The sequence below is a fragment of the Notolepis coatsorum genome, assembly GCF_963971535.1.
Source record: "Notolepis coatsorum genome assembly, chromosome: 12".
NCBI classification, from domain to species: Eukaryota; Metazoa; Chordata; class Actinopteri; order Aulopiformes; family Paralepididae; genus Notolepis; species Notolepis coatsorum.
In genome coordinates this window covers 93,622,104-93,642,224 of record NC_140176.1, presented here as the reverse complement: position 1 = coordinate 93,642,224, position 20,121 = coordinate 93,622,104, and the positions used below count along the sequence as shown (strand labels likewise).

The following is a 20,121-nucleotide window of genomic DNA, read 5'->3' as shown; positions in this document are numbered from 1 at the left end:
GCTAACCAGCAACCGGACACTCAAGCAGATAACGAGAGCAATGACTTCCTTTCTGGGGGGTTTCAAAATAAAAGAGAGACGTCTATAGCAGCGGAATACGTTTTATTTTGTACATTATCTAACGTTAATTATAGAATATTCGGACCCATGCAATTTGAAATATTATTATAGAATATAGAATATGAGGCCTATAAATGACCTTATTACTATGGATCGGACCAAATCTACTCTTTCCAATGGCAGAGTTCAATTTGGATTTAGTATCTCCAAGCATGCATGAAGAACAGAGAATGAAATCTACTGTATGTACAGTTCGATTCTTAGAATGGATATGGCTCCGCCATTTTGGATCGGATTTCAACACAGAAGGTAGACACACTAACTGCGCTCCAATCTATACCAATGACGTTCAGTTTTGTGATAGAGTATCCCAAGAAATCATTTTATTTCATACAGAAGTAATTTGCTTGCAGGAAGCTAGAATTAGCTGGGTAGTGTAGTTTTTCGAAATTTCAACGCTAATTGAGAGCTCTGAATGCCCTGTGCTCATGACTACAAATCATCATCATTCAGCAATGACTGCTAATTAAAAATGCGGATTTCTCGGGCTTAAGAGGTTAAGGCTTCTCTCGTGTATGAATGCGCTGGTGTAACTTCAAGCTTCCAGGTTGACTGAAGCTCTTCTCACACTGGTCACAGTGGTAAGGCTTCTCTCCTGTATGAATGCGCTGGTGTGTCTTTAAGTTTCCAGACTGACTGAAGCTCTTCTCACACTGATCACAGTGGTAAGGCTTCTCTCCTGTATGAATGTGCTGGTGTATCTTTAAGTTTCCAGAGGTACTGAATCTCTTCTCACACTGGTCACAGTGGTAGGGCTTCTCTCCTGTATGAATGCGCTGGTGATACTTCAAGTGTCCAGCCTGATTGAAGCTATTCTCACACTGGTCACAGTGGTACGGCTTCTCTCCTGTATGAATGCGCTGGTGTTGCTTTAATTTTCCAGAGGTACTGAAACGTGATCCACACTGGTCACAGTAGTAGGGCTTCTCTCCTGTATGAATGTGCTGGTGTTTATTTAAGTTTCCAGAGGTTCTGAAGCTCTTCTCACACTGGTCACAGTGGTAAGGCTTCTCTCCTGTATGAATGCGCTGGTGATACTTCAAGTGTCCAGCCTGACTGAAGCTCTTCTCACACTGGTCACAGTGGTAAGGCTTCTCTCCTGTATGAATGTGCTGGTGTATCTTTAAGCTTCCAGAGGTACTGAAGCTCTTCTCACACTGGCAACAGTGGTAAGGCTTCTCTCCTGTATGAATGCGCTGGTGATACTTCAAGTGTCCAGCCTGACTGAAGCTATTCTCACACTGGTCACAGTGGTACGGCTTCTCTCCTGTATGAATGCGCTGGTGTGTCTTTAATTCTCCAGAGGTACTGAAACGTGATCCACATTGGTCACAGTAGTAGGGCTTCTCTCCTGTATGAATGCGCTGGTGATACTTCAAGTGTCCAGCCTGACTGAAGCTATTCTCACACTGGTCACAGTGGTACGGCTTCTCTCCTGTATGAATGCGCTGGTGTTGCTTTAATCCTCCAGAGGTACTGAAACGTGTGCCACATTGGTCACAGTGGTAAGGCTTCTCTCCTGTATGAGTGCGCTGGTGTTTTAGAAAAGTGGCCTTTTTGATGAAGCTCTTTCCACACTGGTCACAGCAGTGAGGCCTCGACTCGTTCTTATCTCTGCTTGTTGTTGGGGAGCAATGCAGCGATTGTACCTGGAGAAGAGAGAAGTACACCAATGAAGAGGTCAGATTTTGTGTTTTGCATTCATTCAGTGTGTATTTCTCAAGTTCTCAAAATGGCCGTAGTCGACTGCCAAACTTAGTCGAATGCAAATTATAATTTTTTTTAAACATTTAGAATACATTTTTTTTTATCATTCTTTCCCAAAGCAAAGAGGCCTAGAAGTGTGGCTAACGCTAATGGCGCACATACCAGTGAGGCTAACTGCCTAAGAAAACACTGAACCTTTCACTACCACACTACAGAAGGTTAACTCTTTCACTACCACACTACAGAAGGTTAACTCTTTCACTACCACACTACAGAAGGTTAACTCTTTCACTACCACACTACAGAAGGTTAACTCTTTCACTACCACACTACAGAAGGTTAACCCTTTCACTACCACACTACAGAAGGTTAACCCTTTCACTACCACACTACAGAAGGTTAACCTTTCACTACCACACACAGAAGGTTAACTTTTCACTGCCACACTACAGAAGGTTAACCTTTCACTACTACATTAAATTTGAAATAAACTATCATGCATTTTACTTCTATGGGTGTGTGTTTGCAGTGCCACAAGACAGAGTCGTTGTCATAACAAAAGAGCCTGCACTAGAACGTGGCCAGGTGTTAATTGCCCCCAGAGAGAGAGAGGGGGGCCATGCAGGATTACAATGCATTCTGGGTAGGGTTGTAGTTGTTTAACACTGTAAGTGTAAAACTTTCAATTTTCCATTTTCTCCGAATACATTTTGTGATATCACCATGATTCATAGGAAGTAGCTTGAAAAGTATCCCACCAAAATGTTCAAGTGATGGCTTATTTTGAAGGTATGAATCTGTACTTTCATAATATGTTAAAAGAATTTAAGCTGCCTCAACAAGTCCATACAGTCTACGGCTAGTCACATATGTGGATTCTTGGTCCGAACTTCCATAAAACCCAATTAAGTCACCATTGTGTAATAGAATGAAAAACTCTTTATTTCCACCTTGAACACAGCAGTTTTTTTTCTGACTGCTTTTGCATGTATTAATAACACATGCACACACTTTTTTTTTAACATGTTTTGAATATCAGAGTAAAGACAACATGGAAACATTGCACCTTTGCCCCTTTTGGACAGTTAAAACCGCGCTGATTTTCGAATTCTCTGACATAAAAGTCAAAACACCACTTCAGAACCCTGACATGTATTTTTAAAAGTAGAAGTATTTACACTCACTAGAACAGATCTTGCTAGATGATGCCTACATTTTTTTTATTGATTTGCTTGATTTATTTGGATGTATTTTAGCTAACTGACTAATCATCCAAGAATCAGGAATAATCCAACACCAATCTCTCTGAGCAGGGATTTACTCACACAAGTCTGAGCAGGGTTTTGGTCTGAGATTTGTTAAAAAGGTACACAACAGGGGTACATTGTACATCACACTATCAAATTGTCTACTTTAATCTGCTGCGCAAACTAGTGTGTTAGGTCTCTCTCTCTCTCTCAGAGACAGTAGGCAAATGGATTATGCAAAACAACTCCCAATGTAATATTTTCTTCCCCATCTTACCGCTGACAATCTCTTGAGGGGGATTTCCAAGAGTATTGTCTGTAGTTTAGCTCCACTTTTCTCTCCAAGCTCCTCATAACCTTGGATTACAAACCAGTCTGTGTCCTTTTCTGAAACTGAGAGAACCGTCATATTTTTATTTGTTTATTAAAAAGGATCCACATTAGCTGATGCCAATGGCACCAGCTAGTCTTCCTGGGGTCTGAAGTCCCACATATCAATATATACACAACATACTAATATACATAGACACGCACGCACATATTCATGTACTGTATGCACATATACACGTATACATATATACACACACTATATACATACATACATACATACATGTATATACATACATTCCAATAAGTAATGGCTCGATAAATTACTTTTCATAAGTCATCCGATTTTGGGCGAGGTAACATGATTCGACCTTCTCCTGCCATTCTAGTTAAATTATTGTGACTAGGGATGTCCGATATTATCGGCCTACCGATATTATCGGCCGATATTGGCATAAAAATGTGATATTGGAAAATATCGGTATCGGTTTTCAAAAAAATTATATTTTGTACATTTATTTAACCTTTATTTACCCAGGCAAGCAAGTAAGAACAAATTATTATTTTATTTATTGTCAAAGTATGCATAATGTTGTGTTAATTACACGACAAGAGATATGTAATGTTAATTACCTGAAATTATTTAGTTTTTTGGGGGGGGGGGGGGGGGGGGAACCCTGCATATATCGGTATCGGTTGATATCGGTATCGGAAATTAAGAGTTGGACAATATCAGTATATCGGTATCGGTAAAAAAAGCCAATATCGAGCATCCCTAATTGTGACTGATTAACACATTCAGTGCCAACGACGAGATTAGTCGGGTTAACTTGCCATGCGTTGAGCGCCAAGGCCAGAGAAAAAACGAGAAAACTCTAGTTTTAATCGTCATTTATTTTATTAGCAATATCCATACATTTTTCATCCATCCAGCCTGACGTTATCATTGGGAATGGGTCTGAGCTTGAAAAGGGCAAATACCGCCGCCTATCGTCTCCTGGATGGTATTGCACATCATTGGATTGGATTGGGTGGGCATGTGCATCAGAAAAAAAGTCTGGTCCGGGGTTTTCCCTTCTCTGGCAAGCAGTATGTGTTACCACATTCACTGGGGAGGCTAGGAGCAGCTTTCGATTATGTGTTTTGGACTATAACGTTGGATCAATAAACGTGATCAATATTTGGAATGGCGATCAGGAATTGGATTAATCTTTTTGCAGAACATCTGATGTGAGGTAAGGACTCTATTTTACCAGTATTGGGTTAATCAGATGTTTTGTGTATTTCACTCAAGAGCTATTATCGCGGAATTTCTCTGGAATTACTAGAACTCTCCAAAACTATACTCGTATTCAAAACGGTATAAAACGGAAATGTACCAATGAAAAAACAATCCGTTTTGTACATGTTGACTGCAAGCAAGTCATTGATAAGCGAGGGGTGTTTTAGACCCATAGCCATAATTTAAGATATAGTTTAAAGCCCAACATCCAGGTTAAACCCTACTGATCAATTATGGGTAGTTTACATCATTGGTATATCATTTCATTATTTATTTTTTTCCATTTGACACCGGAAAAATGAAACTCCGAAAGAGTTAAAAAGGTCCACGCACGAATAACATGCACGCGCGAATCAAAAAAGCTTATCAAACGCCGACGTCACTACAGGTGCATATTAATGAGCCGAATCTAAAAGCTTATCAGACGCTAGCACGGCCGTGACGTCACTTCAGGAAACGTATGCCTTGCCCGTCCGGGTCATAGTACTACTCGATATATGGCGCTGGCTAACGTTAGCATTATGTCTACTGTCGTGAACCATTTGAGATCGGGCATGTAGAGGAGTTTGGGGAACAATCATGTGCAGGTCCTCTTCTCAGACCTGTGTGGCAAAGCACTGCACACGCATCATGCAAGCTACACGTCGCTGCATGTTGATCAATGGTGGCCCACTCGGTGCATCACAGTTAGCCTATAGCTCCGCCGTCCCTTCTACAGTCGGGACCAGTACACTAATGTTAGCCTATTAGCTCCGCCGTCCTCCCGGCTACAGTCGGGACCAGTACACTAATGTTAGCCTATTAGCTACGCCGTCCTCCCGGCTACAGTCGGGACCACTACACTGACGTTAGCCTATAGCTCCGCCATCCCTGCGGAGCTATAGTGGTTCTCTCCTCTTTGTGTGCCCCCGTTCTCGCGTGTGTCCTGCCGGGGAGCTTGTGGACGCGACAACAGCGGCGGCCATAGCGTTAGTTAGCGCATAGCTATCGTGTACCACTAGCGTTACGGCGGGCTCGAGCACCCTACGGCTGCCGCCGTTGTCGCGTCCATGGGCTCCCCGGCAGGGTACCCGTGGGGACGGGGGTGTACAGAGAGGAGAGAACCATTTTGTGTCGGGCGTTCATGCCGGCCAGCGAGCCGGACGTCGGGATATGTTGTTAGCACAATAGCTACCAAGCTAAGCTATGTTAGCTTATAATGGTGTACACAATATGTACAACGACACAATGATTTACATTATTACAAATATGGTAACGTGGTTGTGGCTTTTACAAATAGTGGTTAACTTTAGAGATGGATGGCTATGATCACGGAGCAATAGTGTTGTTAGGTGAAACAGATACATTTTCATTCGGCTAGTAGTAGCAAGGCTCTCAGTGCCTGCCACTAGCTGTGTGTGACTCTCAGCGCCCCCTGGTGAGCCCCCTGGTGCCCTGCACCTGTTGTGACGACATCATTTCGATTACACACGCACGTTATGAACCATTGATTAAAATATCCACGTGCGTGGTGATTGTGTTGGGCAGACAAAATGTTTGATAAAAACGCTAAAACTGGGTCAATTTCAATACTTTTTTTCCCTTCTTCATGAAAGTCACCGTTGGCCTAGTCCACATTGTTTATTGAACAAAAATACAACATGAAGGTTGGCCTTTAAGTAGGGATGTCCGATATTATCGGCCGACCGATATTATCGGACGATATCGGCAGTAAAATGTGATATCGGAAAATATCGGTATCGGTAAAAAAAAAAAAAAAAACAATAACAATAAATATCAACAAATCAATCTTAACTATATTCACAGGACATACTTAACTCCTATAAGACTGAACAAAATGGGTCTTAAACAAGACTCCAAATGCTCCTTATGTACAAATGGGGACGAAGGGACATTTATGCACATGTACTGGGACTGCCCACCAGTTAAGATATTTTGGAAAGAAGTGACCCAGCAATTGTCAAATCTCTTAACTCTGGATATACCTGTACATCCCTCTGTATTACTGTTGAATGATGTCTTTGAGCATGCAGTACCTCCACAGCTAAAGAGATTGGTTTTATCCGGTATCACAGTGGCTAAAAAGCTGATAGCATCACGATGGTTTCAACCGGAAAAAATGTGCCGTAAGGTCTGGATTCTTACATATCTCGATGTGATTTATCAAGAAATATCAACAGCTAGAATTTTGGGTCTCAATGAATCCAAAATGGCAATGTGGTTAGAAGTGGTGGAGAGAATAAAAGCCAGCATATAATGGTAGTGTCTGGTTAGGAACAAATTATAATGGTTGGATTATCCAATGGGGGGTCCGGGAGAGGGGGGTACGAGCTGGAGCATATGTGTATTTGTATATCCTATTGTGTGTTGTCATGTTTGTTTATGTGTTTGTTTAAAAAATAATAAAAAAATAAAATACAAAAAAAACAATATTTGTTATATATATATCCAGTGAAATTATTAGTTACCTGAAATTATTCAGTTTTTTGGGGGGGGGGAAACCCTGCATATATCGGTATCGGTTGATATCGGTATCGGAAATTAAGAGTTGGACAATATCGGAATATCGGTATCGGTAAAAAAGCCAATATCGAGCATCCCTACCTTTAAGCGTTCGCAAATTTCCCCGGCGTCCCATTGACTTCCTTATTGGCACGCTAGCCCTATTATGGTCAAAGGGGCGTGGCTCTGAATGTGTTAAGTGACTGCATCTGATAATTTGACTATATAAAAACTTAGGCTTAGAGGTGTGGATGCTGTTATTGTAGAATGTGACTGTATTTAAGCCGATAAACATACGAGTTCCCTATGCATACAATTTCAGGGCTGTACGCTAAGCTTTTTCACTAGGGGCACAGGTGCCCCTAAATGAAAAATTTAGGGGCACAGAATCTTTTTAGGGGCACTTTTTTAAATAACAATTTTACCATTATAGTGCAAAAAAATATGTTCCTCCTGCCTCATTACTGTGGTCCTTTTATTTAACATTTGAGTGCTTTTGTTTTCAGGTTTGTATCTTTTATAATAAACCAACTGAAGTATTACCACAGCTGCAAACATTACTTCTTTCATTGATAACAGTGTATTAACAGTGTTCATTAGGGATGGGTTAGGATCGTTATGATTTTATCGATACTACTACTCTTATCGATTCGATACTGCTTAACGGTTCAGTACTTTATCGATACTCTTATAGTTTCTTGAATTTTTTTACCTACTTTTTCTCCTCCTTTTTCTGTGATTTTTTCTCCCATCCCAATTTCCTCTCGTGCCAATTCTCCCTCCCTTGTCCTGATTGTTGCATGCATGTGCCCCCCACTGGCCGGTAGTATGGAGGGTAGAAGACCATCACATGTGCAGGCGCCCTGACCGACCTGTAGGAGTCGCTGTTTACAACGACCAGATTACCACCCATCGACTTCCCTCCCGCTGACTCTGCCAATTGAGTCAGTATGACGGCCAGCCCAAGCCGGAGGCAACACTGACAGCCGGATTCGAGACCGGTGTCTCTTGTGTCGGTGACGAGCGCAATGTCCGCTGCGCTACCCAGCCGCCCCCTTATCGGTTCTTTTAGATTTTAGCAAGAATTATTATTTTTTTAATTAAGAACATAATCGACATTACTTTATTATTCTTTTATATAACTATATTACTGCACATGGCTACTTTTTGATCAATTAATAGAAGCAGTCAGATAAATTAACTATTTTGTGACTTTCTATTTTATTTAGAAAGTTCTTAAATCAGAATGTCCCACCCAATACCCAGCTGTTAAAAACAGTTCAATACTCCATTTTATTAGTAGAGATACTTCAATAGCCTGATGCTGTATTTTCCATGAGTTGAGTGGATGCATGACTGGAGCAGTGTGTGTGTGTGTGTGTGTGTGCGTGTGTGAGAGTGCACGCTTTGCGTAGTGGGCGTATCAACAGTGTCAACTGAATTCGTACCAAACAAGGCATAGGGAAATAGTCAGACATCCCAGAATTATTTCATAATACAAAGTTTCTGAATGGATATTTGGATTAAACCAAGTTGTATGCAGTGATGACCGGTCTTTACCCGCGGAATACAAGTTACTTAACGTTACACGGGTCGCAGAATATGTGCTGGAACATAAGGAAGTGTGTACAGATGTAGTGAAGATGTCTCTGTTCTCTCTGTTAGTTTACTATGTGTACAGATGTAGTGAAGATGTCTCTGTTCTCTGTTAGTTTACTATGTGTACAGATGTACAGCTTTTGATTCTGTGGATCATGCATTGCTACTGCAGAGGCTTGGCTGCATAGGTCTTCGTAAAATGGCTTTGAGCTGGTTTAAAAACTATCTATCTGAAAGAACTCAGTGTGTTTCAGTAGAAGATTATACCTGAGCTACTCTTACTGTAAACAAAGGTGTTCCACAAGGTTCTATTTTGGCCCCTGTCTTATTCTCCATCTTTATAAATGAACTAGGAAATGGGATAAACCCAGCACGGTTTCATTTATACGCTGATGATACAGTTGTTTACACAGTGGCTTCCTCTTTAACTCAGGCCATAGAGCTTCTACAGGATGCTTTTAATACACTGCAACACTCCTTGCTAAGGCTAAGACTGGTCCTTAATGCAAAAAAGAACAAGTACATGACCTTCTCTCGCTCTCGAGCTAATACAGCTGTCCCTCCGATTCTGACATTGGAAGGGACATGCCTTGATAAAGTAGCATCCTACAAATATCTGTTTTACTATGTGCACCTCATGGTACCAAAGCACCTCAAAGGCACTTAAAACAAAATTACAAACATCACAAAACAAACTGGTCAGACTACTACTTGACCTTACCCCCAGAACCCACCTCACCCCTGCCCACTTTGACAACCTAGGATGGCTCAGAGTAGACGACAGAGTACAGCAACTTGCAATGGGCCTGGTCTACAAGATACACTATACGACTAAGGTACCCATGTACATGTCAAAATACTTCCCAAAGGTCAGTGAATACCACAACCACTACACCAGAGGAAGCTCAACAAATCATGTTAAACCCAGATTCGGCTCAAACAAGGGACTAAATACGTTTCGCAATTATGCCACATCAATGTGGAACGCCCTACCTAAAGCTGTAAAGGAATGTGAATCCCTACCCACATTCAAAACCGCTCTTAAAGAGCACCTACGGGAGGATGCAATTCGAAACTGGCCACCGTAAATGCCCCAAACCCCCACCACCTCCTAATAGACAGTCTCCTCCCCACCGCATGTATATATTCCCTCCCCGCCGTATGTATATTTCTCTCCCACCCACCCACCCCCTCCTAATGTACAGTCCCCTCCCCATCATATGTATATACTCTGTCAGGATCTAGGGGTAACAGTACTGTATATTTGAATACCGTTTATGTCACAAATGTATCAGTACTAAATACCTACAGTATATGTCCCTATGCCATAAATGTCATGTATGTTGTGTATGTCATAAATGTCTATATGAATTGAAAATGGGGTACGAGCTGGAGCATATGTGTGTAGGTTTTTAGATAACAGGTATTAGGGGTATATCCTATATAAGACAATTAACTAAAATGTGATTTCATTGGATGTGCACTGACAACTAATGCTTGTATATCTTATCGTGTGTTGTCATGTTTGTTTATGTGTTTGTTTAAAAAATAATAAAAAAAAAAATAAAATACAAATGAATTGAAAATGGGGGACCCTGATGGAAACAAGACAAACGTCTTTCTCAGGTCTGCATCCCCTTAACAATTGTGTGTATTGAGCCGTACTGTATTGTACCCATTCTGCAATCTGTTAAATAAAGTTTTCATTAATTCATTCATTCATTCATTCATTCATTCATTCATTCATTCATTCATTCATTCATTCATTCATTCATTCATTCATGTGTACAGATTTAGTGAAGATGTCTCTGTTCTCTGTTAGTTTACTATGTGTACAGATGTAGTGAAGATGTCTCTGTTCTCTCAGTTAGTTTACTATGTGTACAGATGTAGTGAAGATGTCTCTGTTCTCTGTTAGTTTACTATGTGTACAGATGTAGTGAAGATGTCTCTGTTCTCTCTGTTAGTTTACTATGTGTACAGATGTAGTGAAGATGTCTCTGTTCTCTGTTAGTTTACTATGTGTACAGATGTAGTGAAGATGTCTCTGTTCTCTCAGTTAGTTTACTATGTGTACAGATGTAGTGAAGATGTCACTGTTCTCTCAGTTAGTTTACTGTGTACAGATGTAGTGAAGATGTCTCTGTTCTCTCAGTTAGTTTACTATGTGTACAGATGTAGTGAATATGTCACTGTTCTCTCAGTTAGTTTACTATGTGTACAGATGTAGTGAAGATGTCTCTGTTCTGTTAGTTTACTATGTGTACAGATGTAGTGAAGATGTCTCTGTTCTCTGTTAGTTTACTATGTGTACAGATGTAGTGAAGATGTCTCTGTTCTCTGTTAGTTCACTATGTGTACAGATGTAGTGAAGATGTCTCTGTTCTCTCAGTTAGTTTACTATGTGTACAGATGTAGTGAAGATGTCTCTGTTCTCTCAGTTAGTTTACTATGTGTACAGATGTAGTGAAGATGTCTCTGTTCTCTGTTAGTTTACTATGTGTACAGATGTAGTGAAGATGTCTCTGTTCTCTCAGTTAGTTTACTATGTGTACAGATGTAGTGAAGTTGTCTCTGTTCTCTCAGTTAGTTTACTATGTGTACAGATGTAGTGAAGATGTCTGTTCTGTTAGTTAGTTTACTATGTGTACAGATGACAAAGTAGCATCCTACAAATATCTGGGCATATGGATTGATGAAAAGATGGCCTTTGATGTTCGTATTGGGAACCTACTGAGAAAACTGGGCTTTTTCTTCAGTCTAAAGAAATGTTTCCCGTCTGAAGCCAGAAAGAGAATTGTGCAGAGTTCCTTTCTGTCTGTATTAGACTATGGCGATGTGATCTTTATGCATGCTCCTTCCTCCCTGCTTAAAAAGTTGGATTCTGCGTACCATACGGCCATACATTTTGTAACGGGTGCAGGCTCTGGCACTCACCACTGCACTTTGTATCAGTCCTTAGGATGGTCCTCTCTGTACCAAAGAAGACAATCACACATGTTGATTTTTATCCTTAAGTCATCGCTAGGTAAGCTGCCCTTATATATATCCAGACTTCTGTCCTTTTATACTTGCTTTTTTAATACCAGACGAGCAGCAAATGGGATGCTTTTAAATGTTCCTTTGATGCAGTCAGAGCTTGGTAAAGCTGCATTCTCCCACTATGAGACACTTTATATTTATTGGTAAAGAATTTGCACTACAACCCATACCTCATTACACCCTACTGTAAATTGTACCTCATCCCATTTCTGCTTTGCACTATATAGTATATTGTATATTAGTATATTGTATAGTATATTGTATGGTAACTCAGTTACTTCTACTCTGCATTAAACATTGTACATATGTACATACTGAACACTTGTGCCTACGTACGTGACTTCTATTTTATACTTGCTATACTTATTTTATTTTATACTTATCTATTTTTGTCTAGCACAGTCTGGGGCGTAACAGAAAGAAGCATTTTGTATAAAAGTATTCTGTATTTCTGTATGACAACTAATAAAGAAACTTGAACTATGCTCCCTTTTTATGGAATACGCTGCAAGTAAAACTTTGTCTAGAGGCACTTCCTACTGTAAATGCTTTTAAAGGTATGCTATGATTAGCCCTTCATGAAACATGTAACTGTTTTACCTGATGCTATTGTTGATGTGATTATGCTCCTTGCCACTGCACAAATTACCTGTATTTATATTTGAATTGTATGTTTTTTGTTTAATGCCCTGTTTTATGTTGAAACTTGTTGTGTGCCGTGTTGGTCAGGACTCCTGGAAGAAGAGATCTTGTATCTCAATGGGACATTCCTGGATAAATAAAGGATAAATAAAAAAAAATTAAAAAATGTAGTGAAGATGTCTCTGTTCTCTCAGTTAGTTTACTATGTGTACAGATGTAGTGAAGATGTCTGTTCTCTCAGTTAGTTTACTATGTGTACAGATGTAGTGAAGATGTCTCTGTTCTCTCAGTTAGTTTACTATGTGTACAGATGTAGTGAAGATGGTTTACTATGTGTACAGATGTAGTGAAGATGTCTCTGTTCTCTCTACGTTTAGTACAGTATGTGTACAGATGTAGTGAAGATGTCTGTTCTGTTAGTTAGTTTACTATGTGTACAGATGTAGTGAAGATGTCTGTTCTGTTACGTTAGTTTACTATGTGTACAGATGTAGTGAAGATGTCTCTGTTATCTCAGTTAGTTTAGTACAGTATGTGTACAGATGTAGTGAAGATGTCTCTGTTATCTCAGTTAGTTTAGTACAGTATGTGTACAGATGTAGTGAAGATGTCTCTGTTCTCTCAGTTAGTTTACTATGTGTACATATGTAGTGAAGATGTCTGTTCTCTCAGTTAGTTTACTATGTGTACAGATGTAGTGAAGATGTCTGTTCTCTCAGTTAGTTTACTATGTGTACAGATGTAGTGAAGATGTCTCGGTTCTCTCAGTTAGTTTACCATGTGTACAGATTAGGGATGGGTACCGAATTCTGTACTTTTAAAGGTACTTACCGAAACACGTCGGTACTACCGAGTATCGATTCATGTGAGATACCGAATTTTGTACACTTGTCTATTTTTTTTAACATTTTTTCTTTTCATGTCAACGTTCACACGCACAATATACGCTTACCTAGGATTTGACTTGATTCAACAACAAAGCAGTCGGGGCAATGGCAAGCCGAAAACTGTTGAAAGTGTAGTTATTTGAAGTTTGGATTTTTTTCACGACTGAGGTAGGTAGATTACATTTTTAGAGACTAAAGTACAGAAAAAAGGTACCGTTGGGTACCGGTATCGATTCACAGGTACCGGTACCGTATCGGTTCAAATGTGAACGGTACCCATCCCTAGTACAGATGTAGTGAAGATGTCTCTGTTCTCTCAGTTAGTTTACTATGTGTACAGATGTAGTGAAGATGTCTCTGTTCTCTCAGTTAGTTTACTATGTGTACAGATGTAGTGAAGATGTCTCTGTTCTGTTAGTTTACTATGTGTACAGATGTAGTGAAGATGTCTCTGTTCTGTTAGTTTACTATGTGTACAGATGTAGTGAAGATGTCTCTGTTCTCAGTTAGTTTACTATGTGTACAGATGTAGTGAAGATGTCTCTGTTCTCTCAGTTAGTTTACTATGTGTACAGATGTAGTGAAGATGTCTCTGTTCTGTTAGTTTACTATGTGTACAGATGTAGTGAAGATGTCTCTGTTCTCAGTTAGTTTACTATGTGTACAGATGTAGTGAAGATGTCTCTGTTCTCTCAGTTAGTTTACTATGTGTACAGATGTAGTGAAGATGTCTCTGTTCTCTCAGTTAGTTTACTATGTGTACAGATGTAGTGAAGATGTCTCTGTTCTCTCAGTTAGTTTACTATGTGTACAGATGTAGTGAAGATGTCTCTGTTCTCTCAGTTAGTTTACTATGTGTACAGATGTAGTGAAGATATATCTGTTCAGAGAATATTGTACACCACTCTATACTGCACTCAAACTACAAAAAAGCAAGCTTACAGAAACAAGTAGCTTATAATGATGTCATGATAATATTACTTAAGAGGGCTAGCTGGTGTAGTGCAAGTAAGATGTTTGTGGCTGCAGGCTGCATCCCAAGCTGTCTTAAGAAATCTTATGTAGAAATGTATTTGCCGGGTAAATTACTGTAAATGAGATCATCTTGGTTTTGTCCTTCAATCCCAGGAAACACTGAGAGAGTTGTCTTTATGTAAGAATCTGCATTTTCTTTTCTTATAGAATAGAATAGAATGATCTTTATGGTCATTATTACAGTGTTACAACAAAATTTTAAATGCAGCCCTAGGTGTTAGCCGTCACACAGTCCTAGATCATAAAAACACAGTCCTAAACACAGTATTAAATATAAAAACAGGAGTAAGGCATAAATAGACATAACATAAACATAAACAGGGGGGTGTAAAAGATAATTGCACTATCCCTTAGTGTTGTGTGTGTGTGCGTGTGCGGGGGGGGGGGGGGTGCAGGGGAGATTGTTGTTTTACATTTTAGCTGAGTTTAGTGCACATATGGCCCTGGGATAAAAACTAAAACTTCAGTCTGTTAGTCCGGGTGGGCATGACGCTGAAACGCCTGCCCGAGCGCAGCCGTATGAGGTGTTTGTTGCCCGGGTGGTGTGGGTCTTTCAGTATTTTGACTGCCTTCTTAAGACAGCGGGAGTTGTATAGTTCTTCCAGTGAGGGGAGAGGACAGCCGATGATTTTCTGGGCCGAATTGACAACCCTCTAGAGCGCCTTCCTCTCTGCGGCTGTGCAGCTGAGGAACCACACGTTGATGCAATAGGTGAGGATGCTTTCCACGGAGCAGCGGTAAAAGGACACAAGCAGGTCTTGTCTGAGGTGGTAATTCCCTGAGTATTCTCAGGAAGTAAAGTCTCTGTTGTGCCTTTTTCACGATAGCCTTGGTGTTGGTTCTCCAGGTCAGGTCATCCTCCAGGTGGACGCCCAGGAATTTGATGACCGAGACTCTCTCCACGCATCCCCCGTCAATGTACAGGGGCTGTATGATGGTCTTCTTCCTCCTGTAGTCCACGATCATCTCCTGGGTTTTTAGCTTATTCAGCTGCAGGTTGTTGATTTTGCACAGAGCTGACAGCTGCTCTACCTCATCGTGGTACGCGGTCTCGTCACCTTTAGAGATGCAGCCCACCACGGTGGTGTCGTCAGCGAACTTGATGATGGTGTTGCTGGGGTGGACTGCGGTGAAGTCGTGGGTGTAAATAGAGTAAAAAAGGGGACTCAGCACGCAGCCCTGGGGGGATCCAGTGCTGAGGTTGATGGCTGTGGAGGTGTGGGGGCCTATCCTGACCCTCTGGGGGCGGTCAGACAGGAAGTCCTTGGACCACCGGCAGAGGGGATGGTTTAGTCCAAGATCCATGAGTTTGGGCACTAGTCTGTCAGGCAGGATGGTATTGAATGCAGAGCTAAAGTCCACGAAGAGCAGCCATGCATAGCGTAGTTATCTTTTAAACTATGTTTTTTATGGTGCTTTTATATGTAATTTATTTTATGTATCGTCTTTTATATGGACCCTGAGTCCGTAATAAAATGTAGATTGATTGATATCCATGAGGTGTTTAGGAATGATAGAAATTAGGGCAGCTACGTGGTGCAGTGGGCAAGGCGCTCACCTCGAATGCTGGAGACGCTGGGTTCGATCCCAGTGCTCCACATTGATTTCAGTTTAGCTGGTCGTCCGTACTAATACACATTGGCAGTATTAGGGGGTGGGAAACTGATGGGTGGGGATCGGGCGTTGTGGACAGCGACTCCTACAGGTCGGTTGGTGCGCCTGCGCAGTAGAATCAGGAAGCGATGGGGGCGGCGCCCCTCCAAAGCGCAGACCCCTGACGCTGAAAGATCGCGCCGCACAGGTGAAAAGATGCGACGGCTGCTACCTCGAGTATCGGAGGGGACTTGTGCTATGTATGGCTTCGTCCACATTGCAGCCAGCTTGTGGGAGGCAAGAAACAGCATTCGAGACAGGGGAGGGTTGAATTGGACGATACGAAATTGGGATGGGAGAAAAATAGAAAATGGGATAAAAAATGGATACAAAAAAAAGGAATGATAGAAATTAAGAACAAAATTACTTTAAAGAATGTAAGGAATGTAAATGTAGTGGTAAAATTATCACCTCTGGCAAGCTCGTCTATGTCCAGCAGACCATCCTTGTTGCCACGGGTGATGGGAAGCGTGTGGACGTCTGGACAATCCATTAGGGGTTTCTCTAGACGTTGACACAAAGATGCCCAAAACAAATTCATCATGGTGGGCACAGTGGATTATTTGCCAAAAAAACTAAAGGCTAACTTACAGCATGTTAAGAGAAAAAGATACCTTCGTGTCATGATTCATAATGTACCGACAATGGCCTACATCTACCAAATTTCTTCTTGTACTGTACTTGTGCTGTATAATGACAGCGAATCTAATCTAAATGAGGGGAACCTCCACTTCCTAACAAATTGAAATAAAGGTTTGAAACGGAAAAAGCCTCCTAGCTCTCCAAACCATGCAACATAAAGTATGTACTGATCACAGACAGGTAGTATAGTTCTATGTATTGATCACAGTGCTTTACAGCAAGTAGAGTGAAAATCTATTTATTATGGTCCCTCGACCATAGCAGCTTCCAATAATAAAATACAATACATTTAGTATAGAAATAAATAAGATGACTAAAATAAAGATTACTATATACAGTTCTAAAAAGTGTGCAGTGCAATACGATAATTTTTGCTTAGAATAAAATAAGATGACTAGAATAAAGAATACTATACAGTTCTAACAAAGTGTGCAGTGGAGATCAGGATGTAGATATTCTAAAGATTGAGGTTGTACACATAAAACAGTTCAGTGGATAGTATAATGAGAAAAAGAATAGACCCACACACTTTTTATCAAGATAGTTAAATCAAAACACTATACCATCCACTTAATTTGGAATAATGTCAAAATTTACCTTTTTATAGTTTAGTTTTAAAAACTAAATAGAATGCAGGTACAAAAATACAAACAAATCACACTACCTACTGTATAACCCTAATCCCCTCGCCCTATACATCCAAACCCCAGTCCACACCCTCATCCACCACCCAACCCCTCCTCCACCACCACACTTCCCAGGCAACACTGATGTTAATCATCCTCACCACTGTCATCGGAGTCATCATCCCATATGTAGCCCTATCCTCAGTTTCCTTAGAAACATTTGCACAGTGTTTCATAGCAATTTACTCAAGCCTAGTAATAGACACAATATTTATGACACTGGGAATACATTCCCTGAGGTCCATAGATGTCCCTAGATACCAAGAACATGCAAATGGGCCTTGTAGAAGTGGAGCAATCTTCCATTTACTTAGGTGTGTATTTTTAGGCGGATTTTCAGAGGTTAAGAGGTAAAGATGTTAAAATCGGATTGGATCGGATTGAGATTAAAGATTTTGAACTACTGGGCACTGAACATGGAGAGACCAATCGCAAATCGCAAATTTTCTCTGCCGAGCTATAGTAATTTTCTCCGCACCTACTCCCCAAACTCTGCATGCGCAGATTGATAAACCTAGACATCTGGACGATCCCGAGACTCCGTGGGGAATCTGCGCATGCACATGGGGAGTAGGTGCTGAAAAAGTGACTATAGCTCGGCAGAGAAAGTTCAGATCGACTTGGGATTGGTCTCTCCATGTTCAGGAGACTCAAAGTAAACATAATTGTACTTACAGATGTTGTGGTGTCCACAGTCTGATGTCTGTTTCCACAAGAAGAAAGCCTTGGTCCAGTAGAGTTCTGCCACAGAGAGACTTCACACTGTAAACATACAAAGCGTTTGTTGACTAATTTTATTTTTTTATGTTGTGGGACTTGTACAGCACTTTGTTCAACTTTGTCAGTGCTGTAAAGTTTAAACCTTTTTAAATCTTAGACAAACTAAACACTTTGCTTTCATGTAGGGCTGCAACTATTTGTCGACATAATAGACGACGTGGATCATAAAAAATCGTCAACGGGGAATTTTTGCGTTGATGCGTCGTATAAAAAAAATCAGAGACGCAAATGTTCATTTGTAACTACAGAGAGGTTCCCTGACAAGCTGCTTGCTCCATTGAGAGCCATGCAGGAGTAACCTCCTCCATGCCCTCTGTAAGGTTAGCACTTCTCCAGAAAGCCATATTGTTTAAATGTGCAGACCAGTAGTAACATCTGAAGTCTGGAAGACCAAAGCCACCCTCATTTTTTGTTTTACATAAGTGTTTTTTGCTAATACGTGCAGCTTTATTCTGCCAAATAAAAGGGGATTATAATAGAGTCTAACTTTTTGAAATACCACTGTGGTATGAATACTGGAATTGACTGAAAGATGTATGTAAATCTCAGAAGAACCACCATTTTAATAGCGTTTACTCTCCCAACCAGTGACAGTGGGAGGGTCTTCCAAAAATCTATATTCTGTTTCAACTGTTTTATTTTTAATTTCCAATTCTCTTCAAGTAAGAGTTCAGGTTTTTTAGTAACGGTCACTCCTAGGTAAGTAAATCTATCTTTGGTAATCTTAAAGGGGACAGAGTTCAATGAGGAGCTATCCTTATTTAATTGTACTGGCATTAATTCACTTTTATCCCAATTAATTTGAAAACCTGAAAGAGAGCCAAAATAATTAAACAATTCCATAATTGGAGGAACGGACTCCTGTGGGTTAGATACGTATAACAAAATGTTGTCTGCATACATTGATAAATGATGCTTTTGCCCTTTAATGGAGACAGGTGATATTCTAGGATGTTGTCGAATTTTTGTAGCTAGTGTTTCTATGACTAAATCGAAAAGATAAGGAGAGCCTTGCCTTGTCCCACAGTATAGTGGAAACTGAGAAGAAATATCCTGGTTAGTAACTACACTTGCTGTGGGATGAGCATACAAAATCCGTATCCAGTCAATAAATACCTTCCGGAAACCAAATGCCTCTAGGGTCACATACATATATGGCCACTCGACCTGATCGAAGGCCTTCTGAGCATCCACTGAAATCACAACTGTCTCTGTATTGTGTTTCGTATAAAGTATATTGAATAAACGTCTTAAGTTGTAATAGATATGTCTATTAGGAATAAAGCCTGTTTGATCCGGGTGCACTATCTTCTGAATGTGAGCTTTTAGCTGCTTGGCCAGAATCTTGCTAAGCAGCTTTGTTTCAATTGGAATCAGTGACACAGGTCTGTAGGATGATGGTTCTAACTCATCTCTGCCCTTTTTTTAAATGAATGAAATATTTGCATTATACAGCGTTTGAGGTAGTCTACCATCCGATGCGGCATGTTTAAACATACGAAGCAGCAGCGGAGATAGTTCCTTAGAGTAGTGCTTGTAGAATTCTGCAGTAAAGCCATCAGGGCCAGGTGCTTTATTGTTCTGGAATTCTGTAATTGCCTCTACTATTTCTCCTATGGAGATGTCCCTTTCCAATGCAGCTTCTGCCTCGTCATCCAGCTGAGGTAGGTTTAATTCAGAGAGAAATGCCTTAATAGCATCAATGTCATGGTTGCCATTTGATGTATACAATTTTGAATAGAACTCCATAAAACGTGCATTTATCTCTTTAGGGTCTGTAAGAACAGTGCCTGTGTCCGATTTTATTTTTAGTATTGCACGGGAATAGGGATGCCCCGATCACGTTTTTTGCTACCGATACCGATCACCGATCGTCTTGAGCCATATCGGCCGATACCGATCCGATATCGATCGTTTTTGATAAAAATTTTAATTTTATTTTATATAATTTTTTTTTATAAAATATATAT

At 40.5% G+C, this 20,121-nt stretch overlaps 1 protein-coding gene across 1 annotated transcript in view; it reads right to left on the bottom strand.

The window, feature by feature from the left end:
- Window positions 1-217: 217 nt before the first annotated feature.
- The window catches only part of LOC311237765 (uncharacterized protein), a 66,319-nt gene continuing 46,415 nt past the window's right edge, over window positions 218-20,121 (bottom strand). The window contains exons 3-6 of the mRNA XM_084325745.1: window positions 18,047-18,133; window positions 16,455-16,547; window positions 3,352-3,467; window positions 218-1,769 (exon numbers count right to left, since the gene is read on the bottom strand). Coding sequence (XP_084181871.1) covers window positions 618-1,769; window positions 3,352-3,467; window positions 16,455-16,536 — 1,350 coding nt within the window. The 5' untranslated portion in view covers window positions 16,537-16,547; window positions 18,047-18,133 and the 3' untranslated portion in view covers window positions 218-617. The remainder of the gene's footprint in view (window positions 1,770-3,351; window positions 3,468-16,454; window positions 16,548-18,046; window positions 18,134-20,121) is intronic.